General features: G+C 56.2%; 1 protein-coding gene and 1 pseudogene across 1 annotated transcript; both read left to right on the forward strand.

Moving 5' to 3' along the window:
- The first annotated feature begins 1,506 nt into the window (after positions 1-1,506).
- On the forward strand, positions 1,507-22,071 carry LOC116819570 (B-cadherin-like). Its single transcript, XM_032771418.2, has 16 exons — positions 1,507-1,560; positions 1,829-1,943; positions 10,950-11,161; positions 11,791-11,934; positions 12,432-12,587; positions 12,693-12,837; positions 13,382-13,557; positions 14,071-14,199; positions 14,705-14,890; positions 15,291-15,535; positions 16,112-16,254; positions 16,798-17,022; positions 17,972-18,190; positions 18,621-18,751; positions 19,019-19,165; positions 21,674-22,071. The coding sequence occupies exons 1-16, from the start codon at positions 1,507-1,509 to the stop codon at positions 21,881-21,883; spliced, it is 2,637 nt and encodes an 878-aa protein (XP_032627309.2). The 3' UTR covers positions 21,884-22,071.
- On the forward strand, positions 7,803-8,290 carry LOC116819554 (small ribosomal subunit protein eS10-like; annotated as a pseudogene).
- Positions 22,072-23,340: the final 1,269 nt, after the last annotated feature.

Raw genomic sequence — 23,340 nt, forward strand, 5'->3', positions numbered from 1 at the left:
GGGGAGTGGATAACGGGGGAGGGGGAACTCTAGGGCAGGGGAGTGGGGGCGGGCAGGGGCAGGACGGAAGGGCTCTGGGGAAGGGCTGGAATAAACGGGGGGAGCGGGGATCGGGGCAGGAGGGGGCGTGCAGGGGGCAGGACGAAGTGGCCTGGTGGAGGCTGATAACGGGGAGCGGGGACTCTGGGGCAGGGAGGGGCAGTGCAGGGCAGGACAGAAGGGCCTGGAGAGGTTGGTGATAACGGAGGGGAGGTGTGGGGGTCTTGGGGCAAGGGAGTGGTGGCGGTGCAGGGGCAGGATGGAAGGGTCTGGGGTGGCTGGATAACGGAGGGAGGTGTGGGGCTTTCCGGGGCATGGAGGCGGGCGGTGCATGGCAGGACGGAAGGGCTCTGGTGGGAGCTGGAATAACGGGGGAGCGGGGACTCTGGGCAGGGGGGAGGGGGCGGTGCAGGGGCCAAGGACAGAAGCTCTGGGGGGAGGCTGGATAAGCGGGGGGGGGGGAAACTCTAGGGCAGGAAGTGGGGCGGTGCAGGGGCAGGACGGAAGGCTCCTGGGGGCTGGATAACGGGGGGAGCGGGACTTGGGGCAGGACGGGGCGGTGGCAGGGGGCAGGACGGAAGGCTCTGGGGGGAGGCGGATAACGGGGGGAGGAAGGAAACTCTGGGGCAGGGAGTGGGGCGGTGCAGGGGCAAGGACAGAAGGGCTCTGGGGAGGGTTGGATAACGAGGGAGGTGTGGGGGCCTCGGGCAGGGATTGGGGGCGGTGCAGGGGGCAGGACGGAAGGGCTCTGGGGAGAGTTGGATAAGGAGGGAGTGTGGAGCTCGGGGCAGGGAGTGGGGCGGTGCAGGGGGCAGGACGGAAGGGCTCTGCGGGGAAGGCTGGATAACGGGGGAGCGGGACTCTGGGGCAGGGAGGGGGCGGTGCAGGGACAGGACGAAGGGCCTCTGGGGGGAGGCTGGATAACAGGGGGGAAGTGGACTCTGGGGTGCAGGGAGGGGGCGGTGCAGGGGGCCCAGGCACGGAAGGGCTCGGGGGAGGCTGAATAACGGGGGAAGGGGGACTCTGGGGCAGGGAGGGGCCGGTGCAGGGGGCAGGGGGAAGGCTCTGGGGGGAGGCTGGAACTAACGGGAGGGGGGGAGCGGGGACTCCTGCGCAGGGAGTGGGCGGTGGCAGGGGGCAGGATCGGAAGGGCTCTGGGGGGAGGCTGGATAACGGGGGAGGGCAAGGGCGGCTTTGGGGGTGGGGCCGGAGGGGCTAATGGGTTAGCGGGCGAGAAGGGCCGGACAACTGCCGCCGCCCGCCCCCCAGAGTGCGACGCCCCCCGCGAGCGCCGCGCCCCCATGCGACGCGCACACGCGCTGCCGGGGGCGCGCTCGGCCCCTCGTGGGGCGGAGCCGACGGGGCGGCACCTGGTCCCGCCTCACCTGGAGCCGCCGCCTTAAGGGCGCCGGGCGGAGCAGCCGGGCAAACACGGAGCCGCTGAGTCCCCCTCGCCTCGCTGCACGGATGGAGCCGTCGCGGGGCTGCCTGCCTGGGTTCTGCCTCCTGCTCCTGCTGCAGGTACCGGCACCGGCACCGGCACCAGCACCAGCACCGTGCCCGCTGCCCGCCCCGGGGCTGGAGGGGTGCGTGTGGGGGGTGGGGGCTGGCCGCGCTGGGAGGGGGGCTGCGCCCCGGGGCTGGAGGGGTGCGGGGGCTGGCCGCGCTGGGAGGGGGGCTGCGCCCCGGGGCTGGAGGGGAGCTGGGGGGCCGAGGCTAGCCGCTCTGTGTGGCGGAGGGGCTGCATGGGCCGTGCCGTGCTGGGCTAACCTCGCTCTCCCTGGCTCAGGTGGGCTGGCAGCAGGGCGAGACGGCGGAGCCGTGCCGGCCTCGCTTTACCTCGGAGCAGTTCACATTCGTGGTGCCCCGTGCGCAGCTGCTCCGGGGCCAGATCCTGGGCCAAGGTAAAGCCGCTTCCCTCGTGGGACCTGGGGCACTGGGGGGCGGGATCCTGGGGGTAGCGGGGCAGAGCCATGGGGGTGGCGCCTGCCTGTCTCAGGCTCCGGGCCAGGCCCGCGGGTGCTGGTCGCTGTCCTGTGGACCTGGATGCTGCAGCAGTTGTGGGACGTGTCCTTGGCTGCCCCATGAGTCCGGTCTGCCCCCTGCCTGTGGGGCGCGTGTTGTCTTGCTGTGCTGGTCCTTCCCCTAGGGCCGTGTGGGTCGGGGTCAGCCCCGGGCCGAGACTCGCTTTGATGCGCTGGGGTGTGGTTGGGCTGGGGCGTTCCCTTCCGCGCTGTCTCCCGGGCCCCGATGGGGCACTAACCACTCTTGCACCGAGATAATCCCATGCTCTGCCGTGATGCCTCGAGTCCTGCCAGGCAGAGCCGGGTTCCATTCCCTTCTGCTGTCAGGCTGAGACCTCCTCTGCCCAGGCTCCCCAGAAAGAACTGCGGGGGCCCAGGCTGCCTAGGTGAGGAAACCTTGCATACTGAGTGAGTTGCCCTGGGGATATAATGGCTAAACAGCTTCCTGGCTGCTCCTAGTTCAAAACCTGCCCTGACATTCCAGCTTATTCTCCACCCTCCTAGTATCCCGCTGGCTCCAAAACTTGTCCTGGAATGGAGGGTTAATTCTGACTCACCCAGTGCAGTTTGGGAGGAAGGGGGAGTCTTGTGGCCTCCTTACCTAAACTCCAGGCTTCCTGTGGGGTTAGACTGGGGCTAGGGTGCTGGCCATTCAGAAAGTGAGAATGGGGAGTGCCAGGCCCTGGCTGCTTTGTCCCTCTGAAATGTGCTGAGCAAATGATCTGATCAGACCCTGTAGAGGACAGTCTGTTTCCACTCCAAATGGGGGGGCTCAATGGCCTTTTCTGCTACAGTTGAATTGCTAAAACCTTAATTCAGACTGGAGCATTTAGGGGATTACACATTAGTGGAAACTTCCTTAATGTATCAGAGTAGCAGCCGTGTTAGTCTGTCTCAGCAAAAGAACAGGAGTCCTTGTGGCACCTTAGAGACTAACATATGTTTGAGCATAAGCCTTCGACGGCTAAAGCCCACTTCATCGGATGCATGAAGTGAAAAATACAGTAGGAAGATAGATATAGATATCTATCTTCAACTGTATTTTTCACTCCATGCATCCGATGAAGTGGGCTTTAGCTGTCGAAGGCTTATGCTCAAACATATGTTAGTCTCTAAGGTGCCACAAGGATGCCTCATTCTTTCACTTTAATGTAGTTAGGGCTTTGCCTGCAAAGGTTGTCATGTCTGTCCCACCCCAAAGTAGGGGAAATTTCCACTGTGTTTTTTATAACTTTGCCCTGAGTTCTGGTGAACTTGGCTGTCAGTGCTCATAAATCCCCCAGGCCTCCAACACTTACAGGGCAGAGGTTATAAAAATTGCTTCCATTCCCAAAAAAGAGTGGGCCTGTCTCCTCTTATCTCTGCTCCTCCCCCTGGAGTGCAGGAGCCTTTGTCCTGGGGAATGCAGCCTTTGAAATGCTAACGTTCAAACTGCTGGAGGACAATACTCTGTGATTGGAAGGCAAAAGAGACTCCCACACCTTGAGCCCCACCCTGCCTAGGACAATGGAGCAGGAATAGATCATCCTGTGAAGGTGCCTGAAAGGGGGAACAGCCCTGTGAACCAGGCTCTGAGCGCACACTGGGAGAGGAGGGGCTTTCTGTGTTACTGCCCTGACCTGGCAGCTTGTTCTGGTTGGTGGCATGTCTTAACAGATAACTCCCCCTGCCTTCCCCTCCAGCATCCCTGAACCCATGTTCTAATGGCTAGTGCCAGGCGTTGGAGGGTGGCATTGGGTTAGACTCTGCCTGAAATGGCTGTCAGCATGCCCGTTTCTGCCCTTGCATTCCAGGCTCGCTCAAGCATGGCAGTGGGTGCCAGGGCAGGATTCTTGCCATGAGGTGGGTATTTCATGGCCCCACAGACATGCTTCCGTCACCTACAGGGTGAGCTCCCCAGGGTCCCAAATGGGGGCAATGGTGCTGCTTTGGACTCTCTTCCCTGCCTCTCCTGGCCCACCCTGGAGTAGGCCAGGGAGTGTGGATCAGGTGCTGAGCTGAGCCAGTGCTGGGCATGGTTCCGGCATGTGAAATGTGCACATTGTGCTCCGAACAGAGGCTAGTCTGTCTCCTCTGTCCTCCCTCCACGGACTGGAATGCACTTAACTCCATGCTTGCTGGAGTGATTTCAGGGCAGGCCACCGGAACGTAGTTGATTTTTATGTCATCTACTGCTCTGTGGAAGAGAGACTTCCCTTCCTCATGGGCCAGAGCCTCCCTCACAGGGAGGGGAAGGCGAGACTGCACTTGCATATGGCCAAAGGCTTGTCTACACTTGAGAGGCTAGAGTAGAGCTGCTGGAGCGTGGGTGTAGACTGCAGGGTTCCCCTGTCCCTGTGTGGGTAATCACCTGTCTGACAAGCAGTAACTAGGCTGAGGAATTCTTCTGTCAGCCGAGCCCAGGGGTCAGCAACCTTTCAGAAGTGGTGCCGAGTCTTCATTTATTCATTCTGATCTAAGGTTCCACGTGCCAGTCATACATTCTAATGTTTTTAGAAGGTCTCTTTCTGTAAGTCTATAATAGATAACTAAACGATTGTATGTCAAGTAAATAAGGTTTTTAAAATGTTTTAAGAAGCATAGTTAAAAATTAAACTGCTGAGCCCCCTGGACCAGTGGCCAGGACCCGGGCAGTGTGAGTGCCACTGAAAATCGGCTCGCATGCTGCTTTCGTCACCGTGCCATAGGTTGCCTAGCCTGATCTACGCAGGGGCTTGGGTCTGCTTAACTATACTGCTCGGGGGGCGGGGCGTGGATTTTTCATGCAGTGTAGTTAAACTATCCTAATTTTCTAGTGTAGACCAAGCTGTAGGCTCTCAAAGCTCATTCTACATCTCCAGACAGAAATCCCCCCTAAAATACCGAACAGAAATGTGCAGTGGCTCAAGGGACCCCTCCCATTATAAACCAGACCCATGCTGTTCAGTAACTCACCATCCTGTGAAACTAGCCAAATCCAGCCTGCAGAGCAGTTACTTGTTTAGTGCCCAAAGCCTAATTAACCCTCCTCAACATGCAAATTGCCGTGCCAAGGGAACAATGTTGCCTTCCTAGTGCTTTGAGCTTGACTAGAAACTCTGCACTGGTGGCTGCAGATCAGGGCCCTGTTACAGCAATCCCTGAAGGATAGTGCCCCTGGGGGTGCTGAATCTGCACTGTGGTGTTTACTGCTCTGCTTATGGAGGATTTCACCAAAGCAGGCTTTCTGCTGTTCCTTCACCTCTTGCACAGCCTGACCCCTGTAAAGTAGAGGCCTTGAGACAGACCTTTGGTATGTCAACACAGGGGCTGCAAAAATTCCATGCATGCTGGAGGGAGGGGAGGTGCTGATCTCCTAGCCTGTTCTAATTCCCCTTGTGCTGTGAAGCCTGCTACAAATTACTCTTTAACATAGCACTGTGGTGCCGTTAGGAGCGATTTAATATCCGGAGCTATTTGAGTCCCCTCCAATTAGCATTACACAGGGATCAAAATGCATCTTAAATCACATGCACTTAATGTTCCGAAGTGTAACTGCTAATTCTCCAGTGCGCAGGAGGAGGAGGAGTTGTTGGCCTGTTGCTGTTCGTCCATCTTAGAGACGCACTGGTCAGCTCTGATTACACGTAAGCCTCTGACCAGGGTAGTAGTGATGCAGAAGCCTCCTGGGTGTGGGTGAGGTCTTTGCCCATAGTACAGGGATCATGCAAAGGGCATCGTATTGAACTTGCCTGTTACAGGGCTTCCTCTGCTGTCTGGTTGAAAGGATTGCCCCCCCCCCCCCCCCAGCTGGTACCAAGGAGGCAATGCCAAGGCTGGGTATCACTGCAGTGAATGCCAGGTGAAGGCAGTTGCGCCGGGCTGGGGATGTGAAGTGGCTCTGCTCAGGGTTAAAGACAAGCAATAACGATCCCAGTGCCTCTCCTAGCTGCTGCTATCTCTGTAGTGGTGGGAGCTTTCTGCTGCAGTGCCTCTGGTGGGGACTGTGGCCAGCAGTCCCAGAGCTCTGGGGGCTGCGTATCTCTCCTGCGCTGCCTGATGCAGGGCAGCATTGCAAGCCCTTGTTTACTCTTTCCATTTGGAAGTGTCCTGGGGGAGGAGGCTATTTCCAGTAACTGCATGCAGAACTCTAGCTTCGGTGATGGCCTTAGCTAATGGTTGCAGAACTCGAAATACCACTAAGTGGTGAGTGCTTTCAGCGAGCCAAGGCCAGGCAAGCTGACCCGAGTGCACAGCTCGCTCCATGTACCTTTGCTGGGTCTAGCTGGATGTGGGGAGCTGGAAGCCTCCCTGTTCTCTCCATCCCAGAGCAGTGATGTCTGTCCTTTCTCTTTGGAACGCATGCCTCCATTTCTCAAAGTATCACTCTGGGACTTCCTGGTCCTGTCCAGGCTGCGGCTGCAAGTTGGGGCTTAGAACGTGCCAGGGTAGCTGAGCTGGCCCAGGGGAGTCTCATGGACATGCAGGCTGAAAACAACAAATGTGCTGAAGCGTTATGGGCCCCATGGCCACGTTAAGTGTGGCAAGAGGGTGCAATTTTATTGCAGGGTTTGTGTGATTCTGAATATAAGTGCACAGTGCAGCTCCCTTCCAGAGCGAGTAATGACTGAGGCTGGTGCTGTCTCTGGGAGATGTTTTTGTGCATGGCCCTCAAGAATTCTTGTCCAAGACCACAGGTGGTGTGGGGTGACTGGCTGTCTGCACTGGGCACTCTAAAATCATCCCTCCTGTACAGGTCACTAGGGCTAGTGACAAGGGAACCCTATTGGAGCCCAGCAGCTGGGCTTGCATGGTGCTGGCGAGGCCCGCTTGGTGCAGGCATAGGCAACACCACAGCCTGCTGGAGGCTAGAGCCCATGAGAGTGGGAGGACTCTAGCAAACCTACAGTCTCAGGAGGAGCATGCTGGTCTTGCTGGGGGTGGCCCAGCCTGCCTGCAGGGGACCCTGACTAGAAGAGTCTTGCACTGTCCTGTTTCCTGGCTAAAACGCATCTGTGTCCCTAAGGTCGGGCTGGTGCAGCTGACCAGAGCTCTGCACTAAAGCTACCGGGCCTCAGGTATGGAGGGTGCAGTCATCGTCCTGGAGACTTGGGGGAAGGGGTGTTCAATTCCAGTGTAGATGTTCCCAAGCCCCATGAGCCAAATGTCAGAGTGTGGGGGAGTCTGGCCCTGCACCCCTCTTCCTGGGACTCACAGTGACTCTTGGCCAGCCAGTAAAACAGAAGGTTTTTTGGACAACAGGAACGCAGGTTACAGCAGAGCTTGGAGGCACAGTCAGGACCCCTCAATCGAGTCCTTCTGGGCTTTCAGGGTGCTTGGATCCCAGCTTAGGATACCCCACAGCCTCAAACCCAAACTGAAAACCACTTCCCTCCTGCCAGCTCCTTCCTTTGTCTTCCTTCCCAGGCAAAGGTGTTGACCTTTCCCCTTCCTTACCTAGCTCAGGTTCCAGGCTCCGGTATAGTCCATCCCCTAAAGTCCTCCCCTGCTCTCCCATTCCCCACACAGACAGCCCCTACTCCATCACACCAAGTCAGCTAGCACAGGCCGTCTGCTGGTATCTAACTGCAGTGTAGATGTACTCAAGTCAGCTAAGCTTTCCTGGCCACGCCCTTGGAAAGCCAGCACTTTGCCAAGACCTTTTCCAAGGGGCACTGGATTGAGCTATTCCGTGGTCTCTCTGAGCTATCATCAAAGCCCTAAATTCCTGCAAAGTCCCTTGGTCCTGCCCTCCTGCTAGGCTAGCCCAGGACACCTGCTGTAGAGGCTCTGAGCATGGCAAGGCTACAAACTAGCAACCTTTTTAAGGAGGGAGTGATGGTGGCCAAGGAAGATGTTCACATGGCTAAACCCCCAGAGCTGGCAGACAATGTGCCCAACCGCCATGTCATGAAAGCCATGCAGTCATGAAATCGCGTGGCTACATGAAGGAGCAGTTTGCTTGGAGGCACTTTTACTGGTATCTGACCAATGAGGGTATCCAGTATTTGCGTGATTATCTTCATCTACCCCCTGAAATTGTGCCTGCCACTCTGCACCGTAGCCGCCCCGAGACAGGCAGACCGTGGCCCAAAGGTCTGGAAGGTGAACGCCCTGCTTGCCTCACTCGGGGAGAGGCTGACAGATACCTACAGACGCAGTACTGCTCCACTTAGTGCTGGCAAAAAGGCTGAGGCTGGTACAGGAGCAGCTACTGAATTCCAATTTAGAGGTGGATTCGGTGTGGACGTGGTCAGCCACCTCAGTAGAATTGTCTGTGTTTTTGTGTAGAATAAAATAAGTGAATCTCAAACACCATTGGGAGTGAAGATCATGTGGAATCATCTGGGTATGGGGATGATTTTGCTGCCTCAAGGCAAGTGCTGCAGTTACTGGGTTTCCTGTAACCACACTCCTCCCTCCCTCCCCCCACCCCAGAGAGGCTGGTACCTATCCTGAGCTAGCATCCTGAGTCCCTACTCAGGGACCAGGGGAGGAGTCAGTCTAAGGAGAGTCAGTTTCTTGGAAATGCTCCAGTTGGGGAAGGTCAGAGTTGACCAGTCTAGCTGAGCCTGATCTCAAGTGAGAGCAGAGCAGCAAGCTGCTACCTGACTGTTCCTGCCCCAGGGAAGGGGAGAGATTGCACAGTGACCCTGGCTTTCTCAAAGACCAGGCCTGCTGGTGGGCAGCTGCAGCCTTCCCTTGATAGCCCTGAAAGCTGTTAACTGGAGACTGGTTTGGGCTTCACTCCATGCCCCTGATCCAAGGGTGGTGCAGGGGTCAGAGCATGAGCATCTTCCTGCGCAAAACAGAGCGGAGGGCCTGTCCTTCCAGCTGTGAGGAGCTGCCCCTTAGTCTCCAGCCTGATGCCTCCAAAGCCACTGCAGACCTGCGCTGTGTTCCCCATCCTCAGTGAGGGAGGCTCTGTGTCTGGATCAGCATGGCAGGAGCAGGAAGTGGGACAGGTCTGAGTAACTTGGCCATTTAATTGCCTGCATAGCAGAGACCAGCCCTCTCAGCACTACCCAAGAGTCAGCGCCTTACCTTGGGCACGGTGTCTGAAAGCAAACCGGAAACATGCATGTAACTTGCTGCTGGGGGCAGATTACCCAACAGGCCCTGCATCTGCTTGGCCTCACATCAGGCTCTTACACATGTGGACTTTTGGAGACAAGTGACTGGCCATTGCATTATCCAGAGGGGTTCCTGTCTTCCCTGGCACTGGAGTGTGAGCAGAAACCCTCCTAAACAAGAGATGGGATAGTGAAGCCCTGGGTCTGGAGTGCTCTGTACCTTTCTGGCTGCCCTTGCAGGGCACAGGGCCCCTCTAAACTGGCGGCTAAGCCTAGACCTGCTGGCGTTCTGCATGTGAGGTGGCTATGGGAACCTTGTCTCCTAGGGTATTTGCATTGAGAACAGGGGTGACCGCCTAAGCCTGTGTTAGTCTGACCTCGCTCCTCAATGGCAAAGAAAAGGGGAGAATGTCCCAAACAGGCCCCCATGCAGTAGTCTACCAAGCTGGCTGTTGCAGGGTGCTGGCTTTCCTGGCTTACAGAGTCTCTCTTGCATTTCATGGGCATGGCATGGAATGGGGTCCCAGGCAAGAGTGAATGGTGGGGTGGGTGTTCCCAAGAATCTGTAAACTATCCCATGGCAAAGGCTTTGGGACCACTGGCCTAAAGCACCAGCCTTCCTGCCCAAGCGACTGCTGAGCTCACCTGGGCAGCGTGACCTTGTGGAAGCGCTGGTGGCAGAGAGGTCTACAAAGACCTATAGTGCTCTCACTAACAGCTGGCCCAATGCACTTGGCCACACAGGGCTGGGGTAGCTTTGGTGAACTGGATATGCCTGGCCTAGCAGCATGGTGGTTGGGATAGAAATGGGGTGTGTCCTGTGGGCACTCTGTACAAGGTGTTTGGGTCTGGCCAGGATACCCTATGACTGAAGCATGCAGTGCAAAGACTCCTTGGAGCCTTTGCCAAGGCATCATGCACCTGGTGTGGGTTTTGCCCAGAGCCCTCAGCCCTGAAGTCTGCCTCTTGCATTCCCAACTCCTAATACAATTAAACCTCTAAACTGAGTCAGGCCGTCACAGGCTCCTCTGTGGTAGGAACTACCTGCAAGAGGAGAACTGGCCCTCCTGTTAATTGCTCCGTCCCCCTGCTGACAGGGCTGTCTGCAAACCTGTAGATGCATGGAGGCAGAGTTCTTGTCTGGAACTGCACAGTCATAGGCAGCTGCCTGGTGGTTAGCACCCTACTGCCTTTTTCTGGAGGTGTACTAGCAAGCGATGCCACATATCTGAAGTGGCACCATTGCCCTCACCCACATGCTGTGTGGTGGGGTTCCAGGCTGACAGATGCATCGGGATTCTGACCTTGATATATTACTGTGGGGACACAACCATTACTGTGGCCAGTTTCAGAAACCCAGCCTCTGTTTGGGCTAGTGACTGTGCTAAGTAGAGCCTGTCTTAGCTGAGTCAGCAGCTCCAGTTGTGTCTGAGCAGACTTAGCTGATCACGCTGGAGGATAAATCCAGATCTCCCCTGCCCCTTCCTGTATGGTGGTGCTGTCACATGTCTGGCTTAAACACTTAATGCTTCCTAGCAGGTTAGCTGGAGATACCTTATCAGTCACATTCCTGTCTCCCCTCTCTCCACACTCTTGCCCCGGCATTGAGAAACTTGTTCACACATGTGCCTGGGTAGCTCAGAAGGCAGGTTCCAGGCTCATCAGTCCAGAGAACAATGACGTGTGCTCAGTCAATGGCTCTAGAAAGGGGGTAACATGCAAACAATAGGTCAAGGCAAACCCATTGCAACTGGAAAGCATCACAGTCATAGCGCCAGGGTCTCCCCGATATCCTGTCTCCTGCCGTCCTGTGCATGGCTGGAGCCTGCTAACAGTGCTGCCCTTCCTCCCCCAGTGAGGTTTGAGGACTGCACAAGATGGAAGCTAGTGCTGTATGATGCAGATGATGCTGACTTCCATGTGCTGGCGGATGGGACAGTCCTGATGAGACACCACACCCAGCTGCATGGGCAGGGGAAGACTTTTACCGTGGATGCCTGGGATTCCACTGGCAAGAAATTCTCTGCTTCAGTGACTGTGAAGACTCAAAGCCCTCACTCCACACAGGTAAAGCTCGTGCCAGCTGGCAGGCCTGTAGGGAGCACACAGGGCTGACTCTATGGCAACCTTTGTGCCTGGCTAGCGAACCTTGGTCTCCTAATGGGATGGCAAGGTGCCCTCACTGCTCATGATGCCTACAAGAGACAGGGCTGGGAAGGCCATTCCCACAACCATTAACACTGTAGCATTGCCAGTGCACCCAGCCCACTAACTGCCTGTTGCTTTACTGGGACTGAATTATGTGGAGAACGACACTGGTCTAGCAACAGCTTTCCTGGCTAGAGCAGTCCAGGAGTGTGGGGCTCAGTGGGAATAGCTACTCATAGCTCTCCTGGACCACCAAGTTGGCCCCTGTTGACTCTGGGCCCAGAGTGCAACCTTCTCCATTGCACTTCATTTCTGTGTCTGGCTCGGATCACGTGTATGGTCTTCATCCCATTTGCTGTGGTCTGGCCTCCTGCAGTGTCTGTCTGAACTGTCAGCAAGTCTGACTCCATCTCTGCTGTGCTCCCAGCACGGTCTGTGTAAAGGAGCTGCCAGCTGGCACTGCACTAACCCAGGGTTAAACACTGGCTGGTCTGGGATCCCTGGGCTTGTTTCTTGTACACATGGATGTCATCTCCCTCTCCCTGTAGGAAGCTGCTTCAGACCATCAAGCAGAGGTGCTGATGTTCCCGCAGGCCAGACCTGGTCTGCAGAGACAGAAGAGGGACTGGGTGATCCCTCCAATAAGGGTTCCTGAAAATGAGAGGGGCCCATTCCCTAAAAAGCTGGTTCAGGTATGGAGGCATCTCAAACCGGCATTTGCCCACCTGAATGCTGTGTCTTGGGCAGGCAGGTGCTGCCAGTTCTCTTGTTGCTGGACCTTAATGTGCAGTCAAGTGTTTGACAGTGCTGACTCTTTTTGCCACTGGGTGCTTTTGAAAGGGGTTGGGGGAGGGAGGGAGGCCGCTATTTTCAACATTTATAATTTCATATTCTAGCTGTTGCATGTTAATGTAACCACTATTCCAATAGTAACGAACTACAGAATCTCACTGTCAAAAATTACGGCAGAGGAAAATCCTTGCACTCCCCTGCATGCTGCTGCAGCAGATCTTCTGTATTTGCTGAAGCACAGCGGGTTCCTAAAGGTTCCCACTTTGTTTTGAACGCAAGCTTATCTTTCAGCTTCACCCTACTCCTGTCCATTACTGGACTCTGAAGTGTGGTATGCTAGTCTAATTCCACCTTCTGGTTACACGTGCACCATGTATGTGCTTTGCCTTCCCCCTAGATCAAATCCAATCGGGATAAAGCGACCAAGATTATCTACAGCATCACAGGGCAGGGTGCAGACACCCCTCCCAATGGCATCTTCACCATCGAGGCCAAGACTGGCTGGATGATGGTGACTCAGCCCTTGGACAGAGAAGACATCGACAAATACCACGTAAGTCACCCAAGCCCTGCATGTGGTCAGGGGGCCCATTTCTGAGCCAGCTGCTGGTGAGAAGGAGCATGGTGGAGCTCACAGGCCTCTTGTTTCTGTCTGTAGCTCTTCTCTCACGCTGTGTCTGAGAATGGCAGACCTGTGGAGGAGCCCATGGAGATCATCATCACCGTAACAGATCAGAATGACAACAAACCCCAGTTCACCCAGGAGCTCTTCAGAGGCTCAGTCCTGGAAGGAGCACTGCCAGGTAGGAGAAATGGGTGGAAATAGCCTTCTCCTGCCAATACTGATCCAGGCTTCAAAAATCTGCACCTCTAGACTCTGCTGCGTTAGCCCTTAGTGGGATAGGGCATGGACTGGGTCTGGGTTGTCCCTGTTAGCAGGTGGGATTCTGCAGTGGAGGTCTCTGGTCCCTGCATCCATGCGCCTGTGATCCACATGTGGTACTGAACACAGATCACCAGGGCTTCATTTCTTACAAGCCTCTGATCTCTGGTAGCCCTGACGGGTCAGGCAGGCTCACCAAGCCATTGGTCCATGAATGTGGTGCCCACTTACACACTCTTTCGTGTGGCTTGCCAACGAGTCCTTCTCAGAGCAATTAGGGCTCGTCCCTACTGAAGGAGACAAGCCCAGCGCTGGCTCCATTCAGAGTCTCTACTATTGTCCTGAGCTCCTAAAAATTCTAAGCATCTTGTATGAAGCTGCAGCACTCCTCAGGGGAAATGTTCCTCCTCCTGATGGGGGGGGAGAGATCCTCTACCACCTCCAGCTCTACCCTTCTTTCTCAGGTACTTCTGTGATGCAAGTAACTGCCACCGATGCAGATGATGCTATAGAGACCTACAATGGGGTCATTGCATACTCAATCCTGAACCAAGAGCCTAAGGAACCCCATCCCCAGATGTTCACCATCCACAGAGCCACTGGAGCCATCAGTGTGATTGCAAGTGGTCTAGACAGGGAGGTGAGCAGAGACATGGGCTTGGAAGCACAGCAGCTGTTGCCATAGCAAAGTTGCATGAAGGAGGGTGGCAACATCACAGCTGCTATTCAGTTAGTGAAGTGTGCGAGGACTGAGTCCTCTTCCGTGCTGGCACAAGCCTATGAAGGAGATGGCCCCTTGTTAGCAGCCTGCCACTTGATGGTCTGAAATGGGCTGCAGGAAACAAGCAGGCTTATAAATTTGTGCTTGACACCAGAAGACTCTTGCAGTGGCTCTCCGTGGCTGGAGAGGTATGCTACTGCTGTCGACAAAGCTCGGCCCTTGCGTAGGGCTGCAGTGGAGAAGGGCTCCCTGTTGATGCATGCCTCTGAGATCTGGGCAGATTCCTGGCTCAGGAAGTCCTGATGCATGGTGGACTCTGTAGTCAGCTTGGCATGCCCTGGCTGCTGGGGACTGTGTGAGAAAGGGTTACAGGGAACTGCAATCTGAGGCAGCACTGCTCATGTCTATCTCTACGTGTCTGCCTCTCCCCAGAGAGTGAGAGAATACACACTGACGCTGCAGGCTGCAGACTTGGATGGGGAAGGCTTAACAACCACTGCATCCGCTGTGATAGAGATCGTGGACACCAACGACAACGCTCCAGTGTTTGACCCCAGAACGGTACCCTACTCTGTCACCCTTTAGCAAGTATCAGCTGCTGACCCCTGCTGTGCTGGGGTGTCCCGTCTTGTTCACCTCCCTGGGATTGCTGGGGATGGCAGCACAGGGAAGACTGCAAGGAAAAGTGGCCATTCCTCCAGCCAAAGCATCTCTTGGCTAGGAGCCATGTGAGGTGCTCTCTGTGCGGCTGCTGGTATCCTGTGCCTACCCCAGTTGTCAGGGACCAAAGAGCCAGGGTGCCCCAGATGTCTCCCTTTCAGGGGCTCCAGTTGTGTTAGGGGTGCACGGACAGGGAAGTCGTGGTTCCAGGCAAGGGCTGCAGTTTATTTTCCTGCTCATGGCATAGGACAAAACAAATGGGGTGGGGCTGGAAGGGCAAGGAGCTATCACTGTCTCCACTGGCTGCATTGTGCTGCTGGCCAGTGGAAAAGGCCCAGGTCTCAGGAGGATGCTGGATCTCTGCTCTAAGCTGTGACTGCATGGCCTGCATGTCCCTCTGTTGCAGTACACTGTGGCAGTGCCAGAGAACGAAGCGGGCCGTGAGGTCCAGAGGCTGACCGTGACAGACACAGATGAGGTCAACACGGCAGCGTGGCAGGCCGTGTACACCATTGTGCGAGGCAACGAAGGAGGCTTCTTCACCATCACCACGGATCGCGAGACCAATGAAGGCATTCTGCGAACAGCTAAGGTGAGTGTGGACTCCGGTTTCATGGGCAGCTAGACATGTGCACCTCTGGGTGTGTGCAGGGCTAAGCACCAGCAGCGTCAGGCTCCAGCGTCCTGCCTAGGGTGACCAGACAGCAAGTGTGAAAAATCGGGAGGGGGGTGATAGGAGCCCATATAAGGAACGGATCCAAAAATTGGGACTGTCCCTATAAAATCAGGACATCTGGTCACTCTAGTCCTGCCAGAATGAAGCAACTGCATCAAAACCCAGGACCATCCTGCAGCTGATTCTTCAGCACAGCTGAGTGGATGGCATTGCCACGTAGTGATGTCTAAAGCACCAGGGACCTCCCGAGCTAAAGCATGTTTCCTGGGCATGAGGCAACAGGCCAGGCTTCACCTTTCCTTCTCGTCCCTCCCAGGGCTTGGACTTTGAAGTGAGAAGCCAATTTGTCCTCTACGTGGCAGCCACCAATGAGGAGCCTTTTGTCGTGAAGCTCACTACCTCCACGGCCACTGTCACAGTGAACGTGGAGGATGTGAATGAGGCACCTGTCTTTGACCCACCTATCCAGACAGCTCAGGTCTCGGAGGATGTGCCTATTGGACAGAAAATCACCTCCTACACTGCTCAGGACCCAGACAAAATGCAGAGTCAGACGATCCGGTAAGTGGTGGTTGGGCTGGTTAATGCCACATGTACTGAATCCAGCTTCATGCCTAACATCCCAAACGGGGACTGATTGGCCTTGACAGCCCTGTGCCAATATGTGAGCTTGGGTCTGGACCTGTAAACCATGGGCAGCGAAGCCAAACACACCATATCCATGTAACCATGTTAGTCTGGATCTGTAAAAGCAGCAGACAGTCCTATGGCACCTTATAGACTAACAGATGTATTGGAGCATGAGCTTTTGTTGGTGAAGACCCACTTTGTCGGATCCATGGTCACTGCTCCTGTCCCCGGAACAGGCTGGCTGGCACAGCCACTCTTGCAGAACAGAACCTCTGGGCTCTGCTCTCTGAAGTTCAGCACCTGCTGCTTAGGAGTACGGATCCCCCAGGGAAGCAGGAATTTGGGCAGGAGGCCTCCATCAGGGAGCCTGTTACTTAGCTGTGCAGCAGGGCAGGTGTCAGCGAGCCGCTTTCTGCTGCACTCCCTCAGAGCGATGCTGAATCTGGCACCTTCCAGAACTGTCTCCCCTACAAACTGGTGTCTGCCCCTAACGCTCTTTCTCTTCAGGTACCGCATCGGGAATGACCCCGCGGGGTGGCTGGAGATTCACCCGGAAAACGGCATTGTAACAGCGAAGGCCCAGCTGGACAGGGAGGCTGTGTTTGTGAAGAACAACACCTACCCAGCCATTGTGCTGGCCGTGGACAATGGTAACTGGAACATGGGGGGGCAAGGCTGAGAGCTTGTCTGATTGCTGCGTTTCTGTGATCAAGAGCATCTTTGTTCCCCTGCACAGTGTGCTGCTGGTGGCTCCCCATATGAGAGACATGTGCTAAGGCCACACCCCCTCCTGGGCTGTCACGAGAAACCACATCTAAATTAAAACCCCAGTTCTCTTCCTGGGAAGATGGGAGTAATTCCAAAAGCAGCCCAGGCTGGCTTGTCGGCCCCTCCATGACAGTGCTCCAGTCTGCAGCAGCCTGTGGTGGTGTGGAACTGAAGGCTCAGGGCTTGGAAGCCTCCCCTGAGTCATGGGCAAAGCAGGCCCTGTAGCCTAGAGTGGAGACCCAGTGGTGGTCCCTGTTGGGGGCTGCACCAGGGACCTCCCTAGCTGGCAGCAGCAGCCAGCTCTCCTCTGGATGACGCACAGAGCAGGGGTGTTCCACTGGCTGAGCAGTGGGCTCCCCTTCTGGGCTAGGCAAATGAGATCGTGAATCGCGTGCAGCCATTCACCTCCCCTCTGTCCCCAACAGGCACCCCTCCTGCCACTGGCACGGGCACCTTGCTTCTGACTCTTCTGGATGTGAACGACAATGGGCCTGAGCCAGACCCTCGTGAGATCACAGTCTGCAACCAGAATCCAGTGCCACAGGTCCTGACCATCAGTGACAAGGATCTGCCCCCGAACACCTCCCCCTTCAGAGCAGAGCTCATCCATGGATCTGGTATGAGTTGGGCTGCAGAAATGGACAGTAAAGGTAAGTGCTGAAGGGATTTGCTGGTCACCTGAGATCTGACCATGCATTGCCCCGTTCTCCTGCCCCATTCCCTCCAGTAGGAGGAATGAGCCCGAACTGGGGGTGTGGATCAAAGGCAAGGCAGTGCAGGACATGGCCCTTGCCCACAGAATGTAATGTGGGGTGGTGCTGGCCTGGAGTCACTCATGTGACTAGGTCCAAAACACTTGACCTACCAGGAAAGATTTGAAAGTTAGTTTTGTCTAGTCTGGAGAAAGCATGTCCTCTTTCAGTCGAACAGTTACTTCTGTAACAGCCTCTTCCATACATGGAAGAGGGTAATAAATTGTTCTCCTTAACCACTGAGGACAGGACAAGAAGCAATGGGCTTACATCAGGAAAACCAGTCTGTGCCAGGGTAGTTACACAGGGGAACAAATTCCCTAGGGATGCTGCAGAACCTTTGTGGTTGGAGGCTTTTAAGAACAGGTTGGAAAAACACATGTCAGGGGTCTGCAGAATTTGGTTCTTAACCTATTTACCATTGTGGGCCACATCCAAAACTACCTGTATGGCCCTGAGCATGTCACATGGGCTGCAGCTCTGTGCTGATTAGGCTGCAAGCGGCCTGTGAGCTGCAGGTTGAGAACCACTGGTACAGAGAATACTTGGTCCAGCCTCTGCACAGGGGGTTGGGCTAGATGACCTCTTGTAGTCCCTTCCAGCCTGACATTTCTGTGACTTCTCTGCACGTGTCATGGGTATCCTAGTCCCAGACATGCTGTGACTGAACTCCTGGGATGAAGTGATCTTGGGTAGAGCATGTTCATGGCACTGTAGCCACCATAGGGTCTTGGTTTGCTTGGGAGGTAGAGGGGATGTGGGGGCCTGTTCGCCTCTGATCCCTGGTGACCCACCCCTTTGGTGTCCAAGCTGCTGTTTCACCCACATAATCTCACTGTCTGCACAGGGGAAACGCTCACCTTGAAGCTGATGGAGCCGTTGAAGAAAGACATCTACCAAGTTTACCTGCGGCTCTTTGACAATCAGAACAAAGACCAGCTGACTGTCCTCAAGGCAGAAGTGTGCAACTGTGAGGGGCATGCAGAGAAGTGCCCAGAGGAACGGCTGCCTGTTCTGGGAGTCCCAATCATTCTGGCCATCCTGGGGGCTATTCTGGCGCTGCTGAGTGAGTGCCCGGGAGGAGTTGCTCTAGGCCTGGCCGCTGGGCATTTTGTGCTAGTGGTGGGGTCTTCCAGAGCTAAGCTAGCCTGGCCTGCACAGATGAGCTGCAACGGCAGGTGTCTTGCAGTGCAGGATGGGACCTGCTGCTCCCTGTGGTGAGGCAGCTTGGCCTAGTGACTAGAGTACCAACAGTCAGACCTGGGATCTTGTTCCAGCTGTACTGCTGTTTCACTTCTGTGCCCTGGGTTCCCTGCCATTAAAACTGTTGTGCCTGCTCTCCTGCCAAGTGCCCTGAGATGGGAGCCTGCTGATGTCTCAGCATCACTGCAGGCCTGCCCTTCCTTCTCCTGTGGCACCCAGAGCAGCATGGGCCCCATCATGGGGGGAGGAGAGCACGCTGCATGGCACATGCCAACCTGCCTTATCTCTTCCAGTCATCCTGCTGCTGCTGCTCCTCTTCGTGCGGCGGAGGAAGGTGGTGAAGGAGCCCTTGCTGCTCCCAGAGGATGACACCCGGGACAACGTCTTCTACTACGGCGAGGAGGGCGGTGGGGAGGAAGACCAGGTGGGCACTAGTGACCTATGGCATGCTGGGGGTGGGGGATGGGTAACAGCACACCTGACGCATTGGCTTGCCCTGGGGGCTCAACTGGGTCCTACCTTGATACACTCAAACTTTGCCCACTTCTGGAGCATGCAATGTGGGCATGCAAAATGAATGGCCTTGGAGCCCCTCTGGTGCCCATCCCCAGGACAGATGAGGCCTGACAAAGGGACGTCCCAGTTCTGGATCAGCCAAACAGCCCTGACCCTGTGCGTCTCTCTTCTAAAGGACTATGACCTCAGCCAGCTGCACCGCGGCCTGGAGGCTCGCCCTGAAGTCATCGTCCGCAACGACGTGGTGCCAACCCTGCTGCCAGCTCCCCAATATCGGCCTCGACCTGCCAACCCCGATGAGATTGGCAACTTCATTGATGAGGTGAGGCTAGGGATGCAAGTGTCACTAAACTCGCGTGAGCCTGGGCTCACTGTCACTGAGTCCCCGGGCGATGCTCTGGAACTGCTCCCCACAAAGCCAGTCAGGACTTTGAGGAGCCTCCTCTCCCTTGGAGCAGACTTCTTCAGGGCAAGAAGCTCACACATCTTCACCTCCTGGGTCTCTCCTTGGGCAGAGGATGCTGAATGCTCCCTCTGCACTTCCCACAGCGAGCCCACCCAGGCGGGGTCCTGGGGAAGCCGCAGGGTCCTGCATCCTCACTTTGCAGTCAGATGTGACTCTCAGCCAGCCAGTAACAGAGGTTTATTCGATGACAGGAACAGAGTCTAAAGCAGAGCTTGTAAATACAGTGAACCGGACCCCTCGGCCGGATCCATTCTGGGGGGCAGTGAGCCAGACCCCTAGGTCTGCCCTTCACTCCTAGTCCCCAGGCAGCTCCAGACTAACCAACCCCTCCAGTCCCTCCTCTCTGCTCAGCCCCTTTCCCGGGCCAGGAGGTCACCTGATCCCTTTGTCTCCAACACCTTCAGCTGGCACCTTTGCAGGGGAGGGGCCCAGGCCATCAGTTGCTAGGAGACAGAGTGCCAGGCATTTAGGTGCACTGGCCCTTTGCTCTCCAGCAATCTCACACCCTTATTCCACCACCTAGAGATTAAGAATGCATAGGGGACACTGAGACACCAACACAGTATTCAGAGTAAACATTAAGAACATTCCCAGTTCGTCACACTCACGACACCTAGTGAGGGGCTGGAGCCAGCTCTAGACATGGGCATTGGCTGATCAGTGTCAGCAGTTCCTTTCCAGAGCCCAAGATCTGGTCCTTGCTTTAGCTGGATGTGTGTACACTGGGCACGTGCCACCCTGAGGGTTGATCACTAGCCCCCCGCGGCTCTGCCGCTGTGGGGATTCCCTGGACAGCCGATTCTGCCCACCCAAGGTCAGCAATGGGTGTTTGCCTGGCCTGGTGCAGCTGCCTAGCTGCTGGGGAGGCTGGTTTTATGGCTGTGCTATGCTCTGATGGGCCTGTCCTCGTTGCCAGGGGTGTAGCTATGGGGAGTGGAGCGGGTGGGTGGCTGGGTGTTAGTGTGTGGGGGCCACATCCATTCATGGGGGGGGGGGTACCCTGAGGATGTCACATGGGGCCTCAGCTGTGTGCTGATGGGCCACAAGTGGCCTGTGGGTTGAGAACTAGTGGTGTAGAGATTTCAGGGGAACTGGCTGGGGGCAGTAGAGAACATGGCAACTCACTGTGAATGTGGCCAGAGCACAGACCTGTCTTCCCTCCCCTGGAAGCTGTTGGTCTTTTTTCTAGACCCCTTGGCCTGCACTGGAGACTAACTTCCAGGAGAAGGCCTGTGGCACCCATTAGTCAGGGTCTGAGCCCTTCCTTTCTGCAGGGCGCTTGGCTTGACTGGCCCCAGTCTCTGAGTGCACATGCTGTCAGGGTGGAAATGGGCCAGGCCCTTTGCTCAGACCTGATCCCTCTGGTCATAGTGGCTGTTCCTTGGGGTTGCTGAGCCCACCAGCTCCCACTGGCCTCAGTGGGAACAAGGGTTCCCCAGGACCTTCACCTGCACTTGTCCTGCCTGGCAGAGGTGGCAGGATCTGGCTCCTGCCAGAGGATTCCCCAGGTCCAGCTGGGAGACCAAATTCTAGTCTCTGGGGTGGGAAGGCAGCTGGCGCTGGGGTTGCTCTGGGCTGTCAGGATCTCCCTGCTGGTGACTCATGGACCCTCCATCAGGACTGATCCAGGAGCCCCAGGCCCAAATGCAAGCACTGAGGGTAGTCTCACTGCTGAGCAAAACCACCCTTCAATGCCCTGGTCTCAGATACAAACCTCCCTCTTGACTCCCCATCTGAGAGCCTCCTGCCTGTCCTGTCCCCAGGGGTGAAAGTAACTGAGGACACTTGGGGCGGGGGGGCACTCTGGCCCCCTGAAGGGGTGGGGCCTTGGATAGAAGGGCAGGACTGGGGGTCAGCAGCCCTTGGAGCCCCATGTCCTTTTAAATAGCTGGCCCCAGGGCAGCTTCTTTCTTCGCCACCCCCAGCCAGGGAGGGAGGGGGCAAAAGGGGCAGGGACTCTTCTTCTTTAATATTGCTGTGCCCGCCACCCTCCCCATCAGCAGCCCTGTCAACAGGGAGGTGCAAAGTGCTGCCCCTTCCCTCCGTTGGCAATGTTAAAGCACTGCCATGGTTGCCCCTTGTGTCTCCTTCCTCGGCAGCCCTGCCGGTACAGACCTTACCGACGGGAGGCGGCAGGGGCAGGGACACTAAAGCACTGTGGCTGGGTATGGGCTGGTGCGGGTTCTTGCTGGTACCGGCTCACTTCCCCCGCCCTACCAAAGTCTGGGCTCCCCTCAAGGTGACGACTCACTGGTGTTAGTGCTGCCTGCCAGCACCGATGGGGTGGCTCTATCACTGCACTAGAGTTGTCCCAGTAGCGCATGCTGGGATGACTCCTAACCTAACACTTCTCCCCACCCACAGAATCTGAAGGCGGCCGACACTGACCCCACTGCCCCGCCGTACGACTCCCTGCTGGTGTTTGACTATGAGGGCAGCGGCTCCGAGGCGGCCTCGCTCAGCTCCCTCAACTCCTCCGCCTCGGACCAGGACCAGGACTACGACTACCTGAACGACTGGGGCGGCCGCTTCAGGAAGCTGGCGGACATGTACGGCGGGGGTGAGGATGAGTAAGGGGGGCAGTTTCTGCCAGGATGCAGGATTCTCTCCAGGAAGCTCCGCAGAGCGGCTTGTCTTGCATGGAGCAGCTGGCAGGCTGGAGCTTCAGTGGGCAAACTGGCTGGCCTGGGTCCCTTGACATGAGAGCCCAGCTCTGGCTCCTGTTGGGTGCCCATCTCTCCGTGTCACCTTCAGGGCTGAGCCCTGATCCTTCCTGGAGCTGAGGAGCCTAGTGTGACTTTCCTGGAGACTTGCAAACAGCCTTGTACCCAGATCCAGCCATGCCTGGAAGCCTTATGAAGCTGCTGGTGCCTCTGGATCTTAAGACACAGTTGCCTGCCAGGGAAAATAAAAGCCTATCTTATGAATCCCTAACTCCTGGAATATCCTTAAGGCCTGGAGACCTCTGGCTCCTGATTCTGAACTGTGGCTGGTTCACCTCCTTGTGTGAAACTTGTCAAACTCCAGTGCATCAGGGTAAGGTATCGGTGCAAGGTGCGGTACCCAATCAGTCCAGTAGGCTGCTGGCTCACTCCACATCCAGCTGCCTTTCTGCTCCGACCACTCGACTGTTCATGCCCTGCTGCTAGCCATGTTCCCGACAAAATGTCTGACTCTGGCCTTTTTGTAGCTTCCTCGGCCGCTCTCTCCTCTTTTTACTGTGTATAAAGTAAGTTAGTTGCTGCCAAGCATGAGACAAGGGGTGAGGTCACTTTTAATAAAGGAAGTTGTTTGTTTTTTTTTAGACATGGCTCTTTATTCCTGGCATCCCTCTGGCCACTTAGTGCTTCCTCTGCCTCAGGCTGTGTGTATCTCCAAGCTGTGTTCAAGGGCTGTGCGGTAACAAGCTCCCTAAGCTGTCCTAACAGGGGAATGTGGGGTCTCCCCCCAATCAGGCCCCTTTAGTCGGTAGAGAGAGAAATCTCCACACTCTGGAGCCCCAGGAACTTTGGCCTGTTCACAGGTGCTAACTTCCAAAGAGCTCTGGCCATGCTGGCTAAAGGAGCTCCTCGTCTGCCACTGGCTCCCTTCACACCTTGAGAGGGGGATGGCAGGGACCTGTTTCCTGTGTGTGGGGGAGACCTAGCTGGCGTGGCCAGGGCAGCCCTCACTGGCCTCCTGACAACTGGAGGGGAGAGGGGTTTCCCTAGCACAGAGGCAGGATTGGGCTGGGGTTTAGAGTACCCCACCCTGCCCTCTGGGCCTTCAGCCACTGGTCATCTAGATAAACCCTGGCCAAGGCAGGACTCCTACCTGCTCAGCAGCAATGGCTAAGTCTGCAGGTCAGTGACCCAGTGCTGCCTGCTCATCCTGCAGGGAGGTCCTCTAACAACATGGCAAGGCAGAGCAGCCCTCAGGCCTGCAGATACTGCCCCAGTGGCTTGCCTGACTGCTGAGGGGGAAGTGGAGGGATTTTAGCCTCTAGCAATGCTGGTACTGGGACCAGCCAACAAGCTGCTGCTATCTGAAGG

Source organism: Chelonoidis abingdonii, chromosome 19, assembly GCF_003597395.2.
Source record: "Chelonoidis abingdonii isolate Lonesome George chromosome 19, CheloAbing_2.0, whole genome shotgun sequence".
NCBI classification, from domain to species: domain Eukaryota; kingdom Metazoa; phylum Chordata; order Testudines; family Testudinidae; genus Chelonoidis; species Chelonoidis abingdonii.

Bases quoted from the DNA above. Each gene is read 5' to 3' on its own strand.
- LOC116819570 (XM_032771418.2), top strand. From the start codon at position 1,507: ATGGAGCCGTCGCGGGGCTGCCTGCCTGGGTTCTGCCTCCTGCTCCTG. The intron at 1,561-1,828 runs GTACCGGCACCG...TCCCTGGCTCAG, and splicing joins GCCTCCTGCTCCTGCTGCAG to GTGGGCTGGCAGCAGGGCGA. The intron at 18,191-18,620 runs GTGAGTGCCCGG...TATCTCTTCCAG, and splicing joins GGCTATTCTGGCGCTGCTGA to TCATCCTGCTGCTGCTGCTC.